Raw genomic sequence first — 26,213 nt, 5'->3', positions numbered from 1 at the left:
GAGACTCCCTGATTCCCATCCATGAGTTGGTTCACCGACTGGAGAGTCAGGGAGTAATCAGCAAGACTCGCTCACCCTTTAATGGCCAGTACGAAAGTCTAATGGCGAGTGGAGGCTAACAGTGGACTATCGAGGCCTGAATGAAGTCACGCCACCACTGAGTGCTGCAGTGCCGGACATGCTAGAACTTCAGTACGAACTAGAGTCAAAGGCAGCCAAGTGGTACGCCACAATTGATATTGCTAATGCATTTTTCTCCATCCCTTTGGCAGCAGCATGCAGGCCGCAGTTTGCTTTCACTTGGAGGGGCATCCAATACACCTGGAATCGGCTGCCCCAGAGGTGGAAACACAGCCCTACCATTTGCCATGGACTGATCCAGTCTGCACTGGAGCAAGGGGGAGCTCCTGAGCACCTTCAGTACATTGACGACATCCTCGTGTGGGGCAACACAGCAGAAGAAGTTTTTGAGAAAGGGAAGAAAATAATCCAAATTCTCCTGAAAGCTGGTTTTGCCATTAAACAGAGCAAGGTCAAGGGGCCTACACAGGAAATCCAGTTCTTGGGGGTAAAATGGCAGGATGGATGTCGCCATATTCCAATGGATGTGATCAATAAAATAACAGAAATGTCTCCGCCAACTAGCAAAAAGGAAATGCAAGCTTTCCTAGGCCTCGTGGGATTCTGGAGAATGCATGTGCCAGGCTATAGTCAGCTTGGGAGTCCTCTATATCGAGTGACTCAAAAGAGGAACTATTTTGAGTGGGGCCCTGAGCAACAACAGGCCTTTGAACAAATCAAACAAGAAATAGCTCGTGCAGTAGCCCTTGGGCCTGTCCGTACTGGACCAGCTGTGCAAAATATACTGTACACTGCAGCTGGGGAGCATGGCCTCACCTGGAGCCTTTGGCAGAAAACCCCAGAAGAAACTTGAGGTCGACCTCTGGGCTTCTGGAGTCGGGGCTATCGAGGATCAGAAGCCAATTACACCCCAACTGAAAAAGAAATACTCACAGCATATGAGGGTGTTCGAGCTGCTTCAGAAGTTGTGGGTACAGAGGCACAGCTCCTCTTGGCACCGCGGCTACCTGTGTTACATTGGATGTTCAAAGAGAAAATTCCCACTACACACCATGCAACTGATGCTACGTGGAGTAAGTGGATAGCGTTAATTACACAGCAGGCTCGAATGGGAAAACCCAATCGCCCAGGAATCCTGGAAGAGATTATGGACTGGCCGGAAGGCAGAGATTTCGGAGTGCCAACAGAAGAGGTAACCCATGCTGAAGAGGCACCACCATACAATGAGTTGCCAGAAGACAGAAAGCAGTATGCGTTGTTTACTGACGGATCCTGCCGTGTGATAGGGAGCCATCGGAAATGGAAAGCTGCTGTGTGGAATCCCATACGACAAGTTGTGGAAGCCATGGAAGGGGAAGGTGAGTCGAGTCAGTATGCAGAAGTAAAAGCCATACAACTAGCCCTAGACATCGCCGAAAGAGAAAATTGGCCAGTATTGTATCTTTATACTGATTCATGGATGGTGGCAAATGCTCTGTGGGGGTGGCTGCAGCAATGGAAAGAGAGCAACTGGCAGCGCAGAGGTAAACCTATCTGGGCTGCTACCCTGTGGCAAGATATTGCTGCCCGGGTAGAAAACCTGGATGTTAAAGTACGTCATGTAGATGCCCACATGCCCAAGAGTCGCACTACTGAAGAACATCAGAACAACGAAGAAGTGGATCAAGCTTCGAAAATTGAAGTGGCTCAGGTGGACCTAGACTGGGAACGTAAGGGTGAGCTGTTTGTAGCTCGATGGGCCCATGAAACATCAGGACATCTGGGGAGGGATGCCACTTACAGATGGGCTCATGATCGAGGGGTGGACTTGACCATTGAGGCCATCACACAGGTTACCTATGAGTGTGAGACCTGTGCTGCAATCAAGAAAGCCATGAAGGTAAAATCTCCCTGGAACAGGGGGAGATGGCTAGGGTTTCAATATGGTGAGGCCTGGCAAATTGACTATATCGGACCACTCCCAAAAACTCGCCAAGGAAAACGGTACATACTCACCATGGCAGAAGCAACTACTGGGTGGCTGGAAACATACCCTGTAAACCATGCCACGGCCCGAAACACTATCTTGGGCCTGGAAAGACAAGTATTGTGGCGTCATGGTACACCAGAGAGAATTGAGTCTGACAATGGGAGTCATTTCCGAAACAATCTTGTTACCTCCTGGGCAAAGAGGCATGGTATTGAGTGGGTGTACCACATCCCTTATCACCCACAAGCCTCTGGGAAGGTTGAGAGGTACAATGGACTGTTAAAGACTATGTTACGAGCATTAGGTGCTGGGACGTGGAAACAATGGGACACAAATCTACCAGAAGCCACTTGGCTAGTTAACAATAGGGGGTCTGACAGCCGTGCTGGTCCTGTCAAAACAAAACCCCTACACACTGTGAAAGGAGCTAAAGTTCCCGTAGTGCATATAGGAAGGTGGATGGGGAAGGCAGTGTGGGTTGCTCCTGCCTCGGGAAAAGGCAAACCCACTCGTGGGATTGTCTTCACCCAAGGACCGGGGTATACCTGGTGGATCATGCAAAAGAATGGGGATATCAAGCGTGTGCCTCAAGGAGATTTGACATTGAGAGAAAACTAATCTGTAATCTAAGTTATATGTTGAAGGAAGATGCTGTAGGATCAACGACAGGTCAACTTTGCAAGGAGCCGGGCAGTGCAACAAGGACTTGAGCTAAGCTGGTGCTGGTGTCCAGACATCCAACTCCACCTGCCTTGAGTGGCCACTTTGGCAGATGAAGACCTAATCATCAACAGTTCTTATGAACATTTTCCAAGAAAGACCTATGGAATGAAAAGATACACCTGCCTATTAATCCTGTTCTGTTAAATCCTTGTCCTGTTAAAGGACAAGGAATAATGATGAGAATGCTTGTATGCTAAAATATGGGGATCTGAGTGTGACACAACTGTTATGGAATAAGGGGTGGAGGTTGTACTGGGTCTGGCTGGAATGTTAACTTTCCCGGCAGCAGCCCATACAGTGCTGTACCCTGCACTTGTAGTTGGAACAGCAGTGGTATCACACCAGTGTTGTGTCTGCTGTTGAGCAGCAGTGGCACAACATTGGGCCTTTCTCTAACCCTCCTAGGGGGTGGGCAAAAAGTGAGAAAGAAACATCACCAGGGCAGCTGACCTAAACCAATCAAAGGGATATTCCATACCATGTGATGTCACACTCAGCAATAAAAGGTGGAAACAGGAAGAAGAGGGGAGGGGTGGGCTCTCGTTGAGAAGACGTCGGTCCTCCTCTCGAACACCGGCTGCGTGCGTTGAGGCCTTGCTTCAAGGACATGGTCAATCATCGCTCATTTGTGGGAAGTAGAGAGTAATTTCTTTCCTCTGCACTTCCATATAGCCTTCATTTATTTTGTTTGTTTGTTTTCCTCCCTTCTTTTTATTTTTCCTTTTCCCCTCCCTTTTCCCCTTTCCCTTTTTCTTTCCCCTTAGTTAAATTGTTTAGTTCATGGTAGTCTTTATTTAATTATTATAATTATTTCCCTTTAATTAAATTATCCTTATCTCAACCCGTGAGTTGTTCTTTGCTTTACTTCTCCCCCTCCTCATCTAAAGGAGGGGGAGTGAGAGAGCGGTTGTGGGGTTTAGCTGCCCAGCACGGTAAAACCACCACAAATGCAAAAGAAAATGATTTCCAGTCCTGTGTTTCATGTTTGAAATTCAACTTAAATGACACTTAGCATAGAAGTTAAAATGTTATTACTTTTAGATTTTAAATGACATTCAGTGTACATTTGCATAAAGTAATGAAAAGTGCAGTAAGCTTTGTTTACCTTGGTTTCTATCATTCTCTGTGGAATATTGTTCATGGCACTGGAAAGCCAACCTTCAATGCTTTTTGCAAAATTGCGAATGGCTTGGGTCAAGGCACCTAAACATTAAAGAACAAAAATACAGTGAAAAATGTAGCAAGTTAACTCTCTTGAAATCGCTTGTATCCTCAGTATTTAAATATTCCACACTGAGATATGCTGCATTTATTGGCTCAGAGACTTATCCAATCTACGTTTGGATCCCTCCCAATACAAAGAAGGATGTTGATAAACCGGAGCAAGTTCAGCAGAGGGCCATTGACATGATCAGGTAGCTGGAGCACATCCCCTATGAAGAGAGGCTGAGAGAACTAGGCTTGTTCAGCCTGAGCAAAAGAAAGTTTTGGCGAGCCTAATAGCAGCCTTTCAACACCTACAAGGTCAGCAAGAAGATGAAATAAGACTCTTCACAATGATGCATGGCAGGGGGGTGATACACATCAGACATAAATTGAAACAAGAGAGTTTTCATAATTCTCTATCAAAGAATAATCCAATGGCATTCCTTGGGAATACGGCATTCCATATAACATCTCATAAGGTGAGATACCCATTTCACTATGGGGCATAGTCCTAATATTCAATAATGCCAATGGAAAACATTTTATCCAAGACAGTTGGGTTTCAATCATTAATTTAGCCAATTGTTGTTTAATCATTTGATTCATTCTCTCAACTCATCCTGAACTTTGTGGATGCCATGGAGTATGGTATTCCCATTTAATGCCTAGGGCTGTGGTTTAGTCCCGTAACACCTTAGATGTGAAACGTGTCCCATGGTCAGTGGACCTGTTAAGGTAGAAGTCCAAGGTCCCTGTCAATCCTGCCTGCAGCCTAAGACAATTTCTTTCTGACATCAGGGGCCAATTGCCCTAGAAAGAGGCTAGCCAATTGCCTCTGTTTGTATTCCAAAGCCAGGTCCAAATTCTTTTTGTTTGTTTGTTTGTTTTGTTTTCACAGAATCACAGAATTGTCTAGGTTGGAAGAGAAATCAGAGGCACGAATCAGATGAACACATTTCTCAAAATCTTTAGTCACAGGAGGAAAACTGCACCAAAACTTCAGCCCTGGATATGGGGAGAGCAGACTTCACAGCACTCAGGGAACTAGTTAGTAAGGTCCCCTGGGAAACTGCTTTTGAAGACATCGAGCTCCATCAGTCCTGGTCATTTTTGGAGTACCACCTCTTAAGAGCACAGAAACAGGCAATTCCAAAAAGTTGGAAGTCAAGCAGGTGGGGCAGAAGGTCATTTTGGCTGAGCGGGGATCTTCTTCTAGAACTTAGGTGGAAATGCCTGCCATTGCAGTTGTGAATAAATTACTACTTTACTGAGATCCTCGCCTGAGCCTAAGTTATTGGCTACGGAGTGCTTCTCACACTGTTGACCCAGAACCAGGGAAAGAGAAAACCCATTCCTTGATGATAATAAAAACAAAAGAATATCCAAAATTGATACCAATTCGGCAACTACTGACTCGATTGGAAATGAAAACACGAATCAATACCATGAAAAAGGAAATGGGGGATTGTGAAATATGTTCATCTGATTCATGTCAATATGGAACAATGCTAGGGCCTCATATTGAAATGTGACCTTCTGTCTTACATACCCTTGTATAAATAACCACAAGTCCAAGAGAAACAGAGTGGTTAGTGTATATAGTTCTTGTATCTTGCAAAAGAAGGGTCTAGCAGTTCGTGTCGATAGAGGGTTAGAAGGGTAAACCTTGAGACTCGAGTCTGGGAGATAAGAGAATAGGGGGGAGTTTCTTGAGATAACTGCTGACTACTGCACGAGACACAACTTTCTGACATCTGGCCCAGAGACTACTAAATAAGGAGGGGGGGGAAGCTGAAGAATGACCGAAGGACAAAGCCTGGGAGGAAGACTACGAGCCTTCAGTATGAGCGACCCCCAGAGGGACCACGGAGACTGATATGCATGCGTCCGTGGGATGGTTCGGGTCCCGGGAAACTAATTATAATAACCCTGCCTTTTCCAAAAGTGGTGATGAATATGTATTAGCCTAGGAGCATAAAAACCAGACGCCTGATGTAACTGGTGTGCTTCTTGGTGGAGCAGAGACTCCCTGAACACCCAGCGCTGTTTGCCTACCTCTATTCGTTTAATAAATTGTAAACTTTGATTGTAACCCTATTTGGGACTTAGCCATTTATTACAGGAGCACCTTTCTCAGAGGAGGAAAAGGATTTTTGCCCAGGATTTGGGCTCTTGGGTCAGGCTCAAAGGATGATGACACCAATGAATTATTCTTTAAGGAATATAGCTGAGACAATCTCCCAGCCTGTAGTGTTGCATGGGGTTATTTCATTGAAAATGCAAGACTTGGCATTTATCATTGTTAAACTTCATGAGGATCCCATCAGCTCATTTCTCCATCCTTTCCAGGTCCCTCTAACCTCCAGCATATTGAACACTCTCCACCAATATCTGCAAACTTGATGAGAGTGCACTCTGTTCCATCTACCAGGTCAATAATGAAGACCTTAAACAATACTGGTCCCAGTACTGATTCCTGAAGGACCCCACTAGCTACTGGCACCCAGCTGGACTTTGCAACACTGATCACAGAATTGTTTAGGTTGGAAGGGACCTCTTGAGATCATCTACTCCAACCCCTCTGCTCAAATCAGGGTCACCCAGAATAGGTTGCTCAGGGCCTCCATTAAGAAAGAAAAGCTGGGTTATTGTCATTGGTGACAGCCTTCAGAGGGGAACAGACGGCCCAATATGCCAACCAAACTCACCTCCTATAGAAGTTTGCTGCCTCCCTGGAGCCCGAGTTAAAAGTGTTACAAGAAAACTTCCGAGCCTGGTGGTACAGCCCTCGGATTATTATCCATTATTGTTTTTTCATGTAGGCAGCAATGAAGTTGCAACAAGAAGTCCAAGGGCCATCAAAAGAGACTTCACGGCCTTGGGATGATCGGTTAAGGGATCAGGAGCACAGGTAGTGTTTTCTTCTATCCTTCCAGTTGCAGGGAACGATACTGGAAGAAACATGCAGACTCACCTTATCAAAACCTGTCTCCAAGGCTGGTGGCACAGGCAGATTGTTTGTTTGTTGTTGTTTTTTTATCATGGGATGGTCTACACGACACCAGACCTGCTGGCATGTGATGGGATGCACCTTTCTCAAAGAGGGAAAAGGATTTTTACTCAAGAGTTATCAGGGCTGATCGAAAGAGCTTTACGCTAGAGTTGAAGGGTATAATGGATAAAAACAGGCTTGCTGGTGATAAGCTATGGGATGGCACGCCAAAATTTGAGGGACTGCATGCTAGCGAGATCCTTTAGTCTGCTCCACAAGGTGCTGGGTATGCTGAAGCACATTTGAAATGTCTCTACACCAATGCACACAGCATGAGGAACAAGCAAGAGGAGCTAGAAGCCTTGGCTCAGTCCCAGAGCTATGACATCATTGGCATAAGAGAAAGCTGGTGAAAAGAGTCCTGTGACTGGTATGTTACGGTGGACGGTTATAGGCTCTTCAGAAAGGATAGGCAGAACAGATGAGGCAAGGGGGTGGCACTGTATGTAATGCAGGGGCGGGACTATACAGAGCTTACAACTGGCGATGATGAGGATGAGAGCCTCTGGGTAAGGATTAAGGGACAAGCAAATGAAGTGGATGTTGCTGTGGGAGTATATTACAGACCACCTGGACAGGATGACGACACTGATGAATTATTCTTTAAGGAACTGAGAAATACTTCTAAATCAGCTGTCCTTGTCCTTATGGGGGACTTCAATCTGCCAAATGTCAACTGCGAATAACACTTGATACCAGCAGGTCCAGGAGATTCCTAAAACACGTTGATGATAACTTCTTGGTACTGGTACTGAACGAGCTGACTAGGAAAGGAGCCCTCCTAGACTTGCTGCTTGTAAACAGGGAGGGTCTCGTGGGTGAAGTGGTGATTGGCTTCTTCGCCTCTGTCTTCAATGCTGATGATGGGCCCTGGGACCCCAGTTACCCTGAGTTGGAGGACCGTGACTATGGGAACGATAAAATCCCAGCCAACCCTGAACCTGTGCGGGACCTGCTGCTCCAGCTGGATGTATACAAGTCTCTGGGGCCCAATGGGATTCATCCCAGGATACTCAAAGAGCTGGCTGATGTCATCGCAAAACCTTTCTCGATTACTTTTCAACGGTCTTGGGAATCTGGAAAGGCCCCAGTTGAATGGAAGCTGGCAAACTTCGTTCCAATTTTCAAGAAGGGCAAGAAAGAAGAGCCTGGTAATTACAGGCCTGTCAGTTGTAATCTTTTTGGATTTCAGCAGAGCTTTCAATACTGTTTCTCACAGTATCCTTCTGGACAAAATGTCCAGCATTCAGCTTGATAAAAACAATATGATGTGTCAACAATTCTCTTTATTTTTAATTAAAGTTTATTAAAATTAACTTAGTCCTTTCTCCAGATCATTTATATAAAAAAATAATAATAGTAATTTCAATTCTCTTAAAGTTAATTTTAAAAATTAATTTATTAAATCAAAATTTAAAAAAAAATGCATTAAATTTTAAAATTAAAAATTTCAAAAAATAACTTTCTCTTGATGTTATTTTTTTTTTTCCTCTTACACTCCTTACTAATTTTTATCCTACTGAACAAAATGTCCAGCATATAGCTAGATAAAAACATAATAAGTTGGGTGAATAATTGGCTGACGGGTAGGTCTCAAAGGGATAAGGTAAATGGGGTTACATCAGGCTGGCAGCCGGTCACCAGTGGGGTCCCCCAGGGCTCCATTTTAGGGCCAGTTAAATGTGTGAATACAAAAAGGAGGACCAGAGAAAACATAGGTCCGCTACTTGATGGGGATGGTCACCTCACAAACAAGGACATAGGCAAAGCAGAGATGTTTAAAGCCTTCTTTTCCTCTGTCTTCGATGCCGATGATGGGTTTCAGGACCCTGGGTGCCCTGAGTTGGAGGACCGTGACGGTGGGAATTATAAACTCCCAGCCAACCCTGAACGTGTGCGGGATTTGCTACTCCACCTGGATCCATACAAGTCCATGGGTCTGGATGGGATTCATCCCAGGGTATTCAAAGAGCTGACTGACGTCATCGCAGGACCTCTCTCAATTATTTTTCAACGGTCTTGGGAATCTGGAGAGGTCCCAGTAGACTGGAAGCTGGCAAATGTTGTGCCAATTTTCAAGAAGGGCAAGAAAGAAGACCCTGGTAACTACAGGCCTGTCAGTCTCACGTCAGTGCCTGGTAAAATTATGGAGAAGATTATCCTGGGAGTTACTGAAGCACACCTGGGGGACAGCGCAGTCATAGGTCACAGCCAGAATGGGTTCATGAGGGGTAGGTCCTGCCAGACAAATTTGATTTCCTTTTATGATAAGATCACCCATCTAGTCCATCAAGGGAAACCAGCTGATGTGATCTTTTTGGACTTCAGCAAGGCTTTTGACACAGTTTCCCATAGGATCCTTGGACTCAAAGGTTTATAGTACATGGGGTTACATCAGGCTGGTGGCCAGTCACTAGTGGGGTTCCACAGGGCTCCATTTTGGGGACGGTTCTCTTTACTGTTTTCATAAATGACTTGGTTGAAGGACTTGAAGGTATACTGGGTAAGTTTGTGGACGACACTATATTGGGAGGAACAGCTGACTCCCTCGAGGTTAGAGTGGTCTTTCAGAGTGATGTCGACAAGTTAGAGGGCTGGGCAGTCACCAACAATATGAAGTTTAACAAGAACAAGTGCTGTATTCTGCACCCGGGAAGGGGCAACCCTGGCTATACGTACAGACTAGGGGATGAGAGGCTGGAGAGCAGCCCCGTAGAAAGGGATCTGGGGGTTGTGGTCGACAGCAAGTTGAATATGAGTCAAAAGTGTGCTCTGGAAGCCAAAAGGGCCAACCATATCTTGGGGTGCATCAAGCACGGCATTGCTAGCCAGTCAAGAGAAGTGATTGTCCCATGCTACTCTGCGCTGGTGTGGCCTCACCTTGAGTACTGCATACAGTTTTGGGTGCCACAATATAAGAAGGACATAAAACCATTAGAGAGTGTCCAAAGAAGTTCTGTGAAGATGGTGAGGGGTCTAGAGTGAAAGACATATGAGGAGCGGCTGAAGGCACTTGGATTGTTCAGCCTGGAGAAGAGGAGACTGAGGGGAGACCTCATCACAGTCTACAGCTTCTTCACAAGGGGAAGCGGAGGGGTAGGTGCTGATCTCTTCTCACTGGTGACCAGCGATAGGACCTGAGGGAACATCTTGAAGCTGTGTCAGGGCTGGTTGTATATTAGGAAAAGGTTCTTCGCTGAGAGGGTAGTTGGGCATTGGAACAGGCTCCCCGGGGAAGTAAGTGGTCATGGCACTGAGCCTGCCAGAGTTCAAGAAGTGTTTGGTCAATGCTCTCAGACGTACTGTCTGATATTTGGGTGGTCCTTTGGGGACCCAGGAGTTGGACTCAATGATCTTTGTGGGTCCCTTCCAACTCGGGATATTTTATCATTCTATGATTATTCGCATCCTCCCTTCAGGTATTTATACACATTGATAAGATCCCCCCTGAGCCTTCTGTTCTCTAGGCTGAACAGTCCCAACTCTCTCAGACTCCCCTCATAGGATAGGTGCTCCAGTCCCTTAATCATCATTATTAATCATCTTTGCTGGTGTCTTTCCAGTATATCCATGCCTCTCTTGCACACTGAGGAGCCCAGAACTGGATACAGGACTCCAGGTGTGGGCACACCAGCACTAAGTAGAGGGGAAGGATCACCTCCTGTGACTGGCTGGCAATGCTTTGCCTAATGCAATGCAGTATACAATTAGCCTTTTTAGTGTCAAGGGCACACTGCTGGTTCACATTCAACTTGGTGTCCAGCAGGACTCCCTGGGCCTTTTCTTCCAATCTGCCTTCCAGCTGGGTGACCCCCAACATGTACTGGTGCATGAGGTCATTCCTCCCCAGGTGCAGGACTTGTCACTTCTCCTTGTTGAAGTGCATGAGGTTCCTGTCAGCCCATTTCTCCAGCCTGTCCAGGTCCCTCTGGATGGCAGCATGATCCTCTGGCGTATCAACCACTCTCCTAGTTTTGTGTTGTCTGCAAAAATGCTGATGGTGCATTCTGCCCCATTGTCCAGATCATTAATGAAGAAGTTGAATGGGATTGGACCCGGTGTGTACTCCTGGCCCTGGACTGGCCTCCAAATAGACTTTGTGTCACTCCGTGCTACTGTGACCTCCTCTTTGAGGATGGAGGACTGCTTGGGAAGCAGTATCCACCTGAGCAAGTAGAGCAAAAGCATCTTTGCCAACAGGCTGGCCAACCTGGTAAGAAGAACTTTATAATAGGAATGATAGGGGAGGGATGGACATCAGTCAAGTGGGGTTTCCTATCCACAGAATGGGTAGGAAAGCAAAGAATGTTAGGTAAACAGGAGAGAACTCATAATCAACAAAATGAGGCTAAAAGGGGCCCACTTCCAGCATATGAACAGAAGGAAATGTCAGGATAACAGCATTATTGAAAAGCTCTCATGCCCTTTTGGGGAAATAAGAGTGGGTGCCTCTTTGAAGTGCCTGTACAATAATGCATGCAGCGTGCGGCAGAACAGGAGGAATTAGAAGTCTGCGAGCAGTTGCAAGGCTATGATCTCAGGGATCAAAAATATTGTGCAGCACTGGAGTGTTGCAATGGATCAATTTAGGAAGCCTCTTTAGGAAGGACAAGCCAGGAAGACTCTTTGTGAGAGAGGAACTGGAATGCATGGACCTTCTCCTAGGGATGGATGATAAGCCAGATGAGAGCTTAGGGGTTAGGGTTAGACAGCAGATGAATGTGGGTTATCTTGTGGGTGTCTGATACAGACTGCCTGATCAGAAAGAAGTTGATGAGTCCTTCTTCAGGCATCTGCAATAAGCCATGTGTTTGCAGGCTCTGGTTCTCGTGGGAGACTCGAACCACCCCAATATCTGCCAAAAGTCAAAGTACAGGGAATACTGTAAACAATGTGTTAAACTTATTTAGTTCTTTAAGGAAAATATCTTTTTTTTTTTTTCTTTTTCTTTTTTTTTTCTTGAAAAATACTATGTAAAACATATAATGTGATCTTTTTCACCTCATCATATAACAGGATGACCTGTTTTAAAAATAAGTATGGAAAGAAGCACCTCAGTGGCAACTTGATTTCAGAAAACAAAAAAAAAGTATTGAGCAATGAAGAAAGAGGAACTATAGCTATAAATGAAGAGGAGCTCTAAATTCTACAGAAATAGTATTCCCGCTTTTTAGCTAAACTATGTTGTTAGAGGACAGTGACGTACAGAGTGATCATGAAATTCTGAGGAATTCTGAAAACAATACATTAATTCAAAAAAAATGTGTTGTCCTCTGTCCTTTAAACAGTGGTTAACACACCCAGCCATTACCAAATGGTGTAGCAAAAAAAGTTACAAGGAGAAAATTTATTTTTGGATGAACATTCAAAAAGCTCAGGTTCTCATTTGAAATCTCTCTTGTACTCAAATCTCACAAATAACAAGAATTTGTAGTCTTTCCTGTACTTGTATTTGCTGAAAGCAAGAAATACGATGTGAAAATATGTTGAACATAACTTCTCTGTCTGGGATAGGAACTCCCAAACAAGTTTGTTACTGTCCATCCTGATGCTTGTGAAGAGATAAAAAGGCCATTCTCAGGGAAAAGGTTATATTGCCAGTAATACACAGTGGCTCTTTTGCTGGTCTTTTGCTTGAATCATCGTATAATAATAATCAGCTTTACTCCTGACTCAAGTACAGTCTGTTTGACTTGTTTTTAAACAAAGAAAATTGGCTTTTTTCCTACACAGTATTTTTTATTCATTACAGGGGCACTAAAAAGTTTTCACAAACATTTTGACTGACAAAAACTTACTTAGAGCTTCTTTTTTTAAAACAAAAACAAAAACAAAAACAACAAAACAAAGTTTTTCCTCATTGCTAATTTATTTTATGGTAATATTTATTAGGAAGTTGTGTGACAGTAAATTTTGGGGATTTTTTTTTTCAAAATAAAAATACTTAAAATCAGGAAAAGGAAAAAAGCTGAAACAAAAATAGAATTATCAGTTTATGTATTTACTAAATTAAACAAATTTTCCCATTTTTTGGCCAGCCGCAGTTGGTACTTTTCCCAATTATCCAGAAAAAAAAAAAAAAGAAAAAAAAAAGGCCTCTCTATGATGGGGTATTTCTACAAAGTAATGCTTGCAAATACTTTCCTGAGTTGCTTCTTAAAACATAGCTCTCTGACATATGGTCTGATTTTTGGGTGATCCTGTGCAGACACAGGAATTGGACTTGGTGATCCTTGTGGGTCCTTTCCAACTCAGGATATTCTCTGATTCTAGGTTTCATCTTGATATTAGAAAGGAATTTTTAACAGTGAGAACAATCAATCACTGAAACAGTCTCCCCAGGGGTAAATTCCCCATCACTGAAGTTTGTCAAGATGCAACTGTGTGTGATAGATCATAGAATCATAGAATGGTCTGGATTGGAAGGGACCTTAAAAATCATCTAATTCCACCCCCCTGCCATGGGCAGGGACACCTCCCGCTAGACCACGTTGCTCAAAGCCCCATCCAACCTGGCCTTGAACACTTCCAGGGATGGGGCATCCACAAGTTCTCAGGGCAACCTCTTCCAGTGCCTCACCACCCTCACAGTAAAGAATTTCATAGAATATCCCAAGTTGGAAGGGACTCACAAGGATCATCGAGTCCAACTCCTGGGTCCCCAAAGGACTACCCAGAAAATCAGACCATGGGTCTGAGAGCATTGTCCAAACACTTCTTGAACTCTGGCAGGCTCGTTGCCATGACCACTTCACTGGGGAGCCTCTTCCAGTGCCCAACCACCCTCTCGGTGAAACACCTTTCCCCACATCCAGTCTGAACCACCCCTGTCGCAGCTTCAAGCCGTTTCTTCAGGTCCTATCGCTGGTCACCAGAGAGAAGAGATCAGTGCCTGCCCTTCCGCTCCCCCTTGTGAGGAAGCTGTAGAACACCATGAGTTTTCCCATCTCTTCTTCTCCAGGCTGAACAAACCAAGTGTCTTCAGCAGCTCCTCATACATCTTCCCCTCCAGACCCTTCAACATCTTTGTAGCCCTCCTTTGGACATTCTCTAACAGTTTTATATCTTTCTTATACTGTGGCGCCCAAAACTGCACACAGTACACGAGATGAGGCCACACCAGCGCAGAGTAGAGTGGGACAATTACTTCACTTGAGCAGTTAAGCCATTAGTTCTTGTCCTATCCCTACAGTCCCTGATAAATATGATCTCATCTAATCTAGGACCCCTTATCCCACACAAAAAGTTTAGCACTGATGACCTTTGAGGTCCCTTCCAACCTGGACTGTTTTATAATCACGCGGCACTTGCAGGACAACCAGGCGATTGGTTGTCCAACCAGTGGTTGGACATGGGGTAATGGGTATAAATTGAACCACAGGAGGTTTCATTGCCATATAAGGAAGAACTTCTTTATGGTTGGGTTGACAGAGCACTGGAACAGGCTGCACAGAAAGTTTGTGAAGTCTCCTTCTCTGGAGATATTCAAAACCTGCCTGGATGCAATCCTGTGTAACATGCTCTAGGTGACCCTGTTTGAGCAGGGGGGTTGGACTAGATGATCTCTGGAGGTCCCTTCCAACCTCAACCATTCGGTCATTTTGTGATTCTGTGATTTGACACTATTCCACATGATATCCTTCTCTCTAAAATGGAGAGACATGGATTTGACGGATGGACCATTCGGTGGGTAAGGAATTGGCTGAATGGTCAACGACTCGATGTCCAGGTGGAGATCAGTTGGAGGGAAGGGATGCCATCCGGAGGGACCTGGACAGGCTTGAGAGGTGGGCCTGTGCGAACCTCATGAAGTTCAACAAGGCCAAGTGCAAGGTCCTGCATCTGGGCCGGGGCAATCCCAAGCACAAATACAGGCTGGGCGGAGAATGGACTGAAAGCAGCCCTGAGGAGAAGGACCTGGGGGTGTTGGTGGATGAGAAGCTCAACATGAGCCGACAGTGTGTGCTTGCAGCCCAGAAAGCCAACTGTATCCTGGGCTGCATCAAAAGAAGCGTGGCCAGCAGGTTGAGGAAGGTGATTCTCCCCCTCTACTGTGCTCTCGTAAGACCCCACCTGGAGTACCGTGTCCAGCTCTGGGGCCCCCAATGTAAGAAGTACATGGACCTGTTAAAATGAGTCCAGAGGAGGGCCACGAAGATGATCAAGGGGCTGGAGCACCTCTCCTATGAAGACAGGCTGAAGGAGTTGGGGTTGTTCAGCCTGGAGAAGAGAAGGCTCCGGGGAGACGTTATAGCGACATTACTGTACCTAAGGGGACGCCTACAGGAAAGCTGGGGAGGGACTCTTTGTTAGGGAGTGGAGCGATAGGACAAGGGGGAATGGCTCTGAACTAAAAAAGGGTAGATTTAGATTAGACATTAGGAAGAAGTTCTTTACTCTGAGGGTGGTGAGGCACTGGAAGAGGTTGTCCAGAGAGGTTGTGGATGCCCCATCCCTGGAAGAGTTCAAGGCCGGGTTGGATGGGGCTTTGTGCAACCTGGTCTAGTAGGAGTTTCCCTGCCCAGGGCAGTGTGTGTGTGGGGAGGGGTTGGAATTAGACGATCTTTAAGGTCCCTTCCAACCCAAATCATTTTGTGATTCTATGATTCATAATTTCTCATAACTGCATTACTATTACTTCTACTTATATTCTAATATACATCTTGGAGTACATTTGCTTTTTTTTTTCTTTTCTTAAGCGCCTCCCCTCAAAACCTCCAACAACAACAACAAAGCTGATTCAGCAAAACATTTAAGCATTGGGCTCTTAAAATACATTTAACTGCTTGTCTTGGAGTACTTGCTCAAAGTTCATCCCTACTAAATTAAGAATTGGCTGATATGATTTTGCTGAATTAGGACTTTTATACACATCTCTCTCTATAACTTGAATCTTTATTACAGAATCACAGAATCACAGAATCACAGAATCACAGAAGGGTTGAGGTTTGAAGGGACCTCTGGAGATCATCTCGTCCAAACCCCCTGCTCAAGCAGGGCTGCCTAGGGCAGCTTGCCCAGGACCATGTCTAGGCAGCTTTTGAAGATCTTCAAGGAGGGACACTTCACAACTTCTCTGGGCAACCTGTTCCGGTCACCCTCAGAATAAAGAAGTGTTTCCTAATGTTCAGACAGAACTTTCTTTGTTTCGATTTGTGCTTATTGCTTCTTGATATTTCACTGGACAAAAGAGCCTGGTTCTGTCTTCACAGAATCACAGAATCACAGAATTTCTAGGTTGGAAGAGACCTCAAGATCATCGAGTCCAACCTCTGACCTAACACTAACAGTCCCCACTAAACCATATCCCTAAGCTCTACGTCTAAACGTCTTTTGAAGACTTCCAGGGATGGTGACTCCACCACTTCCCTGGGCAGCCTGTTCCAATGCCTAACAACCCTTTCGGTAAAGAAGTTCTTCCTAACATCTAACCTAAAACTCCCCTGGCTCAACTTAAGCCCATTCCCCCTCGTCCTGTCACCAGGCACGTGGGAGAACAGACCAACCCCCACCTCGCTACAGCCTCCCTTGAGGTACCTATAGAGAGCGATAAGGTCGCCCCTGAGCCTCCTTTTCTCCAGGCTGAACAAGCCCAGCTCCCTCAGCCGCTCCTCGTAGGACTTGTTCTCCAGGCCCCTCACCAGCTTCGTCGCCCTTCTCTGCACCCGCTCGAGCACCTCGATGTCCTTCTTGTAGCGAGGGGCCCAAAACTGAACACAGTACTCGAGGTGCAGCCTCACCAGAGCTGAGTACAGGGGGACGATCACCTCCCTAGCCCTGCTGGTCACACTGTTTCTGATAAAAGCCAGGATGCCGTTGGCCTTCTTGGCCACCTGAGCACACTGCTGGCTCATATTCAGCTGACTATCCACCATCACTCCCAGGTCCTTCTCTGCCTGGCAGCTCTCCAACCATTCCTCTCCCAGCCTGTAGCTCTGCTTGGGGTTATTGCGCCCCAGGTGCAGGACCCGGCACTTGGCCTTGTTGAACTTCATGCAGTTGACCTCAGCCCATCGGTGCAGCCTATCCAGATCCTCCTGCAGAGCTTTCCTACCCTCAAGCAGATCGACACACGCACCTAACTTGGTGTCATCTGCAAACTTACTGAGGGTGCACTCAATGCCCTCGTCTTCTTTATACCCTGAGATATTTTTTACATATGAGACTACCCCCGAGCCTCCTTTTCTCTGTGCTACACAGTCCCAACTCCCTCAGCCAACTAGACTTCACGCCACTGACCACCACCCTCTGGGCCTGGCAGTTCAGCCAGTTTTCAGTCCACCTCACTGTCTGCTCATCCAGCCCATACTTTTAACAGCTTCTCTATGAGGATCTACTGGAAGACAGAAGTCATTAGTTATAGAAAGCAATTATGTAATTTCTTTACTGTTTTTAGTGAAATGAGATACATATTTAATTTTGATGCTTGGATATAGTTAAGCCTTCTAGGAGGCTTAGTCTAGTTAATTTTTTAAGCTTTGCTTAAAATTTTAAAAGTTAGGTAGAGTTTATATGACTTTTACTTTGCTATTTCTTAGCTTTTCAGATGAAAGATGGAGATTAGCTAGTGCTATGCAGATGTTTGTTTTAAACAAATAGGTTCTAAACATAGTGGTCTAATATGCGTTGAACTTGATTCATATGAACTACTGAGCACTGTGACAGAATGAGGATTTTTAACCAGTTAGTGGCACAAAGCATATGTTATGATATTTCGATTCTAATCACTAAATTCAGTGACCTGCAGGGGTCTTCTACATTTTAATTTCTACTGCAAACATAAATAATCAAGAAGGTTTTAGTGTTGATACACAAGCAAGAGTCTGCAGTTATTACTTTTTTTCTGCAAACTTACATATAAGCAATAAACGTAGATGTTTTATTTACTGTGCATCTTTTCTGTAGTTATTTCAGTCTTCATCATGTGGTAACACTAGCCTTTATTTCCTTGCTTGATAATACCTTCTACAAAGTAATGCTTACAAATATTTTCCTGAGTTGCTTCTTACAACATTGCTAGCAGAGGCAGCCAACAGATGCAGCACTTTGCTCAGAAGGTTACACAGAAGGGGGCCAGAAACTTTGCAGAGAATTGCATCCATGTCCTAAGCAATGCTGTTAATGCATTGCAGGGCACCACCTCCAGCTGTTGGAGCAACTATCCCTACAATATCAGAGGCCTCAATCCAGACCGAACTCCCAAGGGAGAATGCAGCTCTCAGGGTACAAGGAGTGCCTGGGGTCTCTCACTGAGGCTGGGGCAGAGGGAGACAGTCTCCTTGCCTGCAGAAGGTGTGCAGCAGTACAGGATCTGTGCTGCCGAGGAGGTGCGGGAGGAGGTCAGCAGATTGTGTAGTGTCAGAGATGATAAGAAAGAGATTGAACAGTTCATCTCCAAGACCCTGCAGCCTGAACCCCTAGCTGTATTGAAGGAGGATTGGGTGGTCTGTGCTTAATGAGTTAGAATCATAGAATCATTAAGGGGACTAACTACTAACTATTAACTACTCTTTCTGAGAATAGATTTCTCCTAATTTCCAACCTAAAGGGTTAGAAATGGCGAAGGCTGGAAGCTTGTGACTTCTAACAACAGGAAGAAGGCTCCTGCTCCACCTGCATATCTCCAACTAAAGAACAGGTTTGGCATCCTCAGAGCAGATGAGGGTCTGGGAAGTCTGTACAGTGAAGCATCCAAGCTAACTAAGCCTGAGCCATGCAGCAGTACCAGAAGGAAGTGGCAAGTGGTAACAACGGGAAACTCTGTGCTGTAGGGGATGGGGGACCACATCTGCTGACCTGACCTGCTGTGTTGGGAGGCTTACTATTTGCTGGGGGCTTGGATCTGGGATGTTGTAGAGATATTGCAGAGGTTTGTCCGGCCCTCGTACTATTACCCCTTATGAATCATCACCGACAATACTGCCAGGGGAGACCTGGAGCATAGCCAGTGTGACTACATGCACCTGGAGGCAATGGAAGAAGTTCATGGGGGCTCAGGCAATATCCTCCTTGATCCTTCCAGTGAGAAGGAAGGATTTGAGGAGGAATGGGAGGATCCTGTGGGTCAACAGTTGGTTGCCCAGCTGGTGATGACAATAGGGATTTGTTTTTTATGACCGTGGGGATCTCTCTTTAAGAATCAAAGACTGCTAAAGAGATGGGATCCACCTGACCAAGTGAGGCAAAAGCATCTTTACCAGCAGGCTGGCCAACCTGGTGAGGAGAGCTTTAAACTAGAAATGACAAGGGAGGTCCACAATCAAATGAGGAAGTGGTGGAATGGGTTGACAAGGAACGGGTTTAAGGTGTTATGGAAAAGAGAGAGCTTGTAATCAGAAAAACAGGGCTGAAGGGGAGACACTCTGCTGGATGCAATTCTTACAAACAAGGAAGAACTGTGGTTGGAGCAGCCTGGAAGGTTGTGGGCAGCCTGGGCTGCATTGACCGTGAGATGGTGGAGTTGAGAAACCTGAGAGGAGGGAGCAATGCAAATGGCAGGATCACATCTCTAAATTTCAGGAGAGCAGACTTTGGCCTGTGCAGGGACTTGTTTGGAAGAATCCCACAGGGTAGAGTCCTGGAGAGCAGAGGAGGGTCCAGGGATATTCAAGGATCACCTCCTCCGTGATCAAGAATGGTCCATCCCAGTGAGTAGGAAATCGAGCAAAGGTGGCAGGAAGCCTGTGTGGATGAACAAGGAGCTCCTGACTAAACTCAAACATAAAAAGGAAGCATATGGGATCCAGAAAAAGGGACAAGTGACCCAGGAGGAATACAGAGACACTGTCTGAGAGTACAGAGATGGGGTTAGGAAAGCCAAAGCCCACCTAGAGTTGAAACTGGCGAGGGATATGAAGGGCAACATTAAGAGCTTCTACGGGTGCATCAGCAGCAAAATAAAGACCAGGGAAAATGCGGGCCTGCTGCTGAATGGGGCAGGGATCCTGAAGACCAAGGACATGGGAAAGGATGAGGTACTGAATGCCTTCTTCACCTCAGTCTTTACTGGTAAGGACTGCTTTCAGGAACCCCAGGCTCCTGAGGCCAGAGGGAAAGTCTGGTCTGGGAAAGTTTTTTTTATATGTAATGCTAAAGTCTACTGAAGTCAGTGGAAAGACTGTCTGACATTAATGGACTCAGGCTCAGGACCATAGTGCATTTGCATCTGTCAGGTAGACTAGAGCCAGTGTGTAAAGGAACCCATTTTTATCTTAAAATTAATAAAAACTTAGACTTTGCAGTGACAAAAGCATCTTCCATAGGGAAATATATTCCAAAAACTTCTGGAGAGTTCCCTAAATGCAGTGAAATATCTAGTCTCCTTTCCTTTAAATACAGTGCTTACATCAACTCCAGTACACCTTCCTACTCAACAGAATTAAGGAAAGATGACACATGCTACTTTTATATCCTTCGAAATCATTCCCCAAAGTCTCACGTGATGCACAAAAACACCACCACATAAAACAAACCAAGCCAAAATTCTTATGAGGTGTTATCTGTGTTTAACTTACTAGGAATAGGTCTAAGGACATCAGGAATGAGAATCTCCACCAAAGCCTGGTACATCACATGGTCACAATTACAAATCCATTTCAGAATAGACTCATTTTTGCACAGAGTAATCAGTTTTCCTTTTGGAAGTCGACTTTCTATTTCAGTCAGATTGCTGGCGTGAATAAAAGTAACAAAAGAATAAATGAAAATGCATTTACATACAGATAAGAAAAGTACAATGGACTTTGCTTATTTAATAAAAACTTTGTAAAAGTCTCAGTTACATCCAATTGAACCTCTTTACCTTGTTCATATGAAACTGGGGAAAAATGGCCTCCAAAGTTCAGCTCCAGCCCAGAAATTATGCAGAGGTAGCATAAAAATGGTCCTTGGAATTTAAAAGAATGGGACAGTATACTGTGTAAGGATACTTTGTAGTCATCCAAACAAAGGAAAAAATGGAAGATGTATACAGTCATTTCAAGGCTTTGATTTGACACTTGCTGTTATATTATGATGATAGAGTAAAGAGAGACATTTACTGGCCTTGGTTAGTAAATCATGAGATCTGGAAACATGAATAAAACAACTAGTTTTGGAAGAGTCAGGAAGCTAAGTGAGGTTTGGCAGATTTCAGTGTTCTAATCCCCCCCAGCCGACACTTGCTGAAATGTTTCCTCTAACATCATCCATGTTTCCATCATCATGTTCTCCTAAAGTACCCTCTATTAAACAGGGCTGTTTATTAAATTATAAATAATAGTAAACAATATAATAATAAACTATTATTTATTTAAGAGTGACATATACTGACCTTGCTTCAATAATACCAGTGCCATCAGCTGGAGCAGAAGGAGAATAGCGCCAGAAAGTTTGCCACAATTTTTCTATCAGGCTAAACTGAAGATTCACAACAACATCCACTATTGCCTAAAACAATATAAAACAAGTGCAGATAATCTGCTACCATTTTTCTCCTCCAGCTCCTTCGAGTGGTATAGCTCTCCCCTCCCCTTAGTCAGTTTTCAGAAAAAGTAATAAAAATTTAGATTTATAAATAAACAACGTATTTTAATAACTTTTTAGCGATGAATTTTACTAGTGTGCATAGACAGATCAGTCCAAGTGAAAATAGAAAGAATTCTCCAGAAAAGAGCTTAAGGAAACATATCGGGTGACTTCATCTAAACAGAATTTTTAATGCTATTAAAAACACATAGGAAAATTGCTATTTCATTACTTTTTTTTACTTTTTTTTTTTTTTTTTCTGGCACCTTCAACAATAATTTTAAGACATTATTTAATATGAAATGTTAACAACCTTAAATAACTTGTTTCTTTAAAACTTGAAGAAAATAGCGAGCTTGTTTTTAACATAAATGTTAGAAATAATAATTTAATAATTTAATCTGTTTTCAACCCCTATAAACAAAAGCAAAGCTCTGCATATATCTAAAGTGTAATTTATCTAAAAATCTCCAAAAATATACATTATTATATTCCAGTCTCAGTATTCTATTACATATTTTTTTCTTTCCTGGTAAAGAGAGAAATTTCAGAGAAATCGTTTTTCCAATTTCATTTCTGATGAAATAAGCAAACTATTTGGTTAGCACATCAGATGTCAATAGCCTGCCTGTAATATGTTTTGTGTCAGTCATCCAGTTGTACTGATTCTCACTAGAAGACATGAATTTTCAATGAAGAATGATTTATGTGAATGCCTTTTTTCCCTTACCTCACAGTGCTCTCGATAAAGACTTTGCAATGATTTTATGTCTTCAAGAGCAGTACCATCTGGTAGAGAAGATATTTCAACTTCTCCAAACTCTGGAAGTACTCGAGATGTATCTGTTTCCATGACAACATAACAGAAGAAAACCATTGTGAATGGTGCCAACTACAGCTCAATTAGAAAAGATTTAAGAATGATGTAAATATATAAAGTCTAGAAGGTCATAATGCCCAAAGAGGAATGTCTTTCATATTTAATATATTTTAATGTTGCAAAAATAATTGTTAACAAACCAGCTAGCTATTTTTTTTAAGCAAAAGGAAATGTTAAATTATTCTTGGCAGTTAGCAGATTAAAATGATTTCACAAATATACTGTATCTGTATATAAAAAAAAAACCAAACAACTAATATATTAAAGAATATGACAGGATAAAGCAGAATATAAGAGGTTAATGTTATTAAATGTTTTTTTTTGTTGTTGTTTTTATCAATTTAATAGTTTTTGTATTAACATGAATGCAAGGGTTTCCTAGACTCAGCAGCATATATTTATTTGAAATTTACAAGACTTTCAACTATAGACAACATGTACATTTACTATTGCTCACAAATGTTTCTAAGAGATACACTAGTATCGGGCCGTGTGAGGGAATATATTGTCAACCAGGGAGAATGTGGAAGGAAAAATTCAAAAACGTGAACTACAGCCTAAGGTTCTCAATGATTTCAATAACAGCAAGGCTAGGCCAAAGAATGTGGATCTTCAAAATATCAATGTATGAACTCAAAACTAAGTGTACAATTACTGCAATAAGATATTTAATAGGCTTTTTTACTTTAGAAAATTACTAAATTACCATTTGTTTCCACAAATGGGAAATCAATAAGATCAGTTACATCAACAAATGCAATATATATATATATATATATAATATAATCCCATTTTATGTGCAGGTGGCAGAACACTGGAACAGGTTACACAGAGAGGTTGCGGAGTCTCTCTCCTTGAGGATATTCAAAAGCCTCCTAGACATGGGAAGGCTGGACCCTCCCCCACCCCCCACCCCCCCACGGGCAGGGACACCTCCCACACTAGGCTAGGTTGCTCAAAGCCCCATCCAACCTGGCCTTGAACACTTCCAGGGATGTAGCATCCACAACTTCTCCGGGCAGCCTGTTCCAGTGCCTCACCACCCTCATAGTAAAGAATTTCATCCTTATAGCTAATCTAAATCTACCCAATTCTCTATTAGTTTAAAATCTGTTGTGGTTTAACCTGGCAGGCAGCTAAGCACCAAACAGCCATACACTTCCCTCCCCGCCCCCCCCCCCCCCTCCCCCCCGGGATAGGGGAGAGAATTGAAAATAAAAATCACAAAACGTGTGGGTTGAGATAAAGACAGTTACATAGGACAGAAAAGGAAGAGAAAATAATCCTGAGACTACTACTACTACATATAAATATATATACAACAAATGATGCAAAATGCAATTGCTCACCACCTGCCGACCAATGCCCAGTAACTCCCTGAGCAGAGATCTCCCCCCCACCCAACCTTTCCAGTTTTTATCGTTCAGTATGACACCATATGGTATGGAATATCCCTCTGGCCAGTTTGGGTCAGCTGTCCTGGCTCTGTCCCCTCCCAGCTTCTTGTGCACCCCCAGCCTTCTCGCTGGCAGGGCAGCATAAGAAGCTGAAAAGCCCTTGCCTCTGTGTAAGCACTGCTCTGCAACAACTAAAACATCAGCGTGTTATCAACATTATTTTTCTCCTAAATCCAAAACACAGCACATACCAGTGGCTATGAAGAAAATGAATTCTATCCCAGATGAAACCAGGACAAGATCCACCCCTTATTCCATACCCTCTACATCATGCTCAGGTCCCACTTTCCAATGCATCCCAATTAATCACCACTTTTCTGTCTTTTGATATATGCACACACAGATATCATTCCCTTAGTATATGGGCCGTCACTCTAAAATGTCTATTGAGTTCGTTTAGTCCATGACTCTGGGTTCCATCTATCATAACAATCCTTCAGGGCAGGAGAGATGGGGTGTGGTGTTGAATTGTTGCATGCTGAGGCCAGCTCTGGCTCCAACACCACTGTGCTTGTCTGCTTCTATCACTGCTGCACTTCACTCAGTTCCATCAAAATACATTCTTCATTAATCTGGTTGACTCTTACTGTAATACTGATGTTGGGACATATAGCAACCATAGTAGTGATTACATGCAGTATTATACAGCAATTAACATAATACAATTCAAATTGTGGGCTATTCTCTCCCAACATCAAATCCCCTTGAGGTACGCTCCGGACCTCCCCATCCCTCTGTGTTACCCACCAAGTGCACCCAGGTCCCTGAGCAAAAGCAATCCCACAGATAGGTTTGCCTTTGCTCAAGGCGGGAATAACCCAGACTGTCTTCCACAGCATGTTCTTTATCCTCCATACCAGGGAGGCTTTAAACGCTTGGCTTGTTTGTTTGCTTGTTTGGCTTGTTTATTTGCAGCACATATTTCGCATTCATAGATAACCTGTGCAATGGTGCTCACGGTCAGGTCCACCCATCGATCACGAGCCCATCTATATGTTGCATCTCTGCCTTGATGGCCTGAGGTGTCATGGGCACACTGAGCCATAAATAATTCACCCTTATGTTGCCAGTCCAGATCCACCTCAGCCATTTCAATCTTAGCAGCCTGATCCACCTGCTGGTTGTTTTGATGTTCTCCAGTGGCCCAACTCTCAGGTACATGAGCATCTACATGACATACTTTTACACCCAGGTTTTCTACCTGGGCGGCAATAACTTGCCACAATGCAGCAGCACGGATGGGTTTACCTCTGCACTGCCAGTTGCTCTGCTTCTATTGCTGTAACCACCCCCACAGGGCATTTCCTACCATCCATGAATCAGTATAGAGATAGAGAATTGGCCATTTTTCCCATTCAGCAACTTCTAAGGCCAGCAGGATGGCCTTCACTTCTGCAAACTGGCTCGATTCACCTTCTCCTTCAGCTGTTTCTGCAACTCGTCGTGTAGGACTCCATACAGCAGCCTTCCACTTCCAATGATTTCCCACAATATGGCAGGACCCATCAGTGAAGAGGGCATATTGCTTCTCATTCTCTGGTATCTTGTTATACAGCGGGGCCTCTTCAGCACGTGTCACCTCCTCCTCTGGTGATATTCCAAAATCTGCCTTCTGGCCAGTCTGTGATCACTTCCAAAATTCCTGGGCGACTGGAGTTTCCTATTTGAGCTTCTTGTGTGATCAGTGCAACCTACTTCCTCCACGTAGCATCAGTTGAACATCCAGCCCAGCACCGGCAGTCGAGGTGCCAAGAGGAGCTATGCTTCAGTACCAGACACTTCTGAAGCAGCTTGAACCCCTTCATATGCTGCCAATATCTCTTTTTCAGTTGGAGTATAGCAGGTCTCAGATCCTCTGTATCCCTGACTCCAAAACCCTAGCGGTTGACCTTGACTCTCCCCTGATGTTTTCTGCCAGAGGCTCCAGGTGGGGCCATTCTTCCCAGCTGTGGTGTAGAGCACATTTTTTGCCTCTTGTCCTGCATGGACTGCCTAAGGGCTACTGCATGAACTATCTCCCATTTAATTAGTTCAAAGGCATATCATTGCTTAGGGCCCCATTTGATATCATTCTTCTTCCAGGTCACTTGATAGAGTGGGCTTACAATCAGACTGTAATTTGGAATGTGCATTCTCCAAAAACCCACAATGCCTAAGAAAGCTTGTCTTTCTTTTTGCTAGGTAGTGGTGACATAGATGTTATTTCGTTGATCACATCCACTGGGATCTGACGATGACCATCTATCTTGCCATTTTATTCCTGAAAAATGGATCTCCTGTGCGGGTCCTTTGACCTTACTTTGTTTTATGGCAAAACTGGCTTTCAGAAGGATTTGGACT

The 26,213-nt window shown here is 44.1% G+C and overlaps 1 protein-coding gene across 1 annotated transcript in view; it reads right to left on the bottom strand.

Annotated features, from left to right (window-relative positions):
- The window catches only part of LOC116501455 (transcription factor RFX3-like), a 148,855-nt gene that overhangs the window by 17,280 nt on the left and 105,362 nt on the right, over positions 1 to 26,213 (bottom strand). Inside the window, exons 9-12 of the mRNA XM_032207029.1 lie at positions 22,267 to 22,379; positions 21,343 to 21,458; positions 20,546 to 20,700; positions 3,879 to 3,976 (exon numbers count right to left, since the gene is read on the bottom strand). Coding sequence (XP_032062920.1) covers positions 3,879 to 3,976; positions 20,546 to 20,700; positions 21,343 to 21,458; positions 22,267 to 22,379 — 482 coding nt within the window. The remainder of the gene's footprint in view (positions 1 to 3,878; positions 3,977 to 20,545; positions 20,701 to 21,342; positions 21,459 to 22,266; positions 22,380 to 26,213) is intronic.

This window comes from Aythya fuligula, chromosome W (genome assembly GCF_009819795.1).
Source record: "Aythya fuligula isolate bAytFul2 chromosome W, bAytFul2.pri, whole genome shotgun sequence".
NCBI lineage: Eukaryota > Metazoa > Chordata > Aves > Anseriformes > Anatidae > Aythya > Aythya fuligula.
Note: the sequence above shows the minus strand (reverse complement) of the source record. Positions and strands in the feature narration are given on the sequence as shown.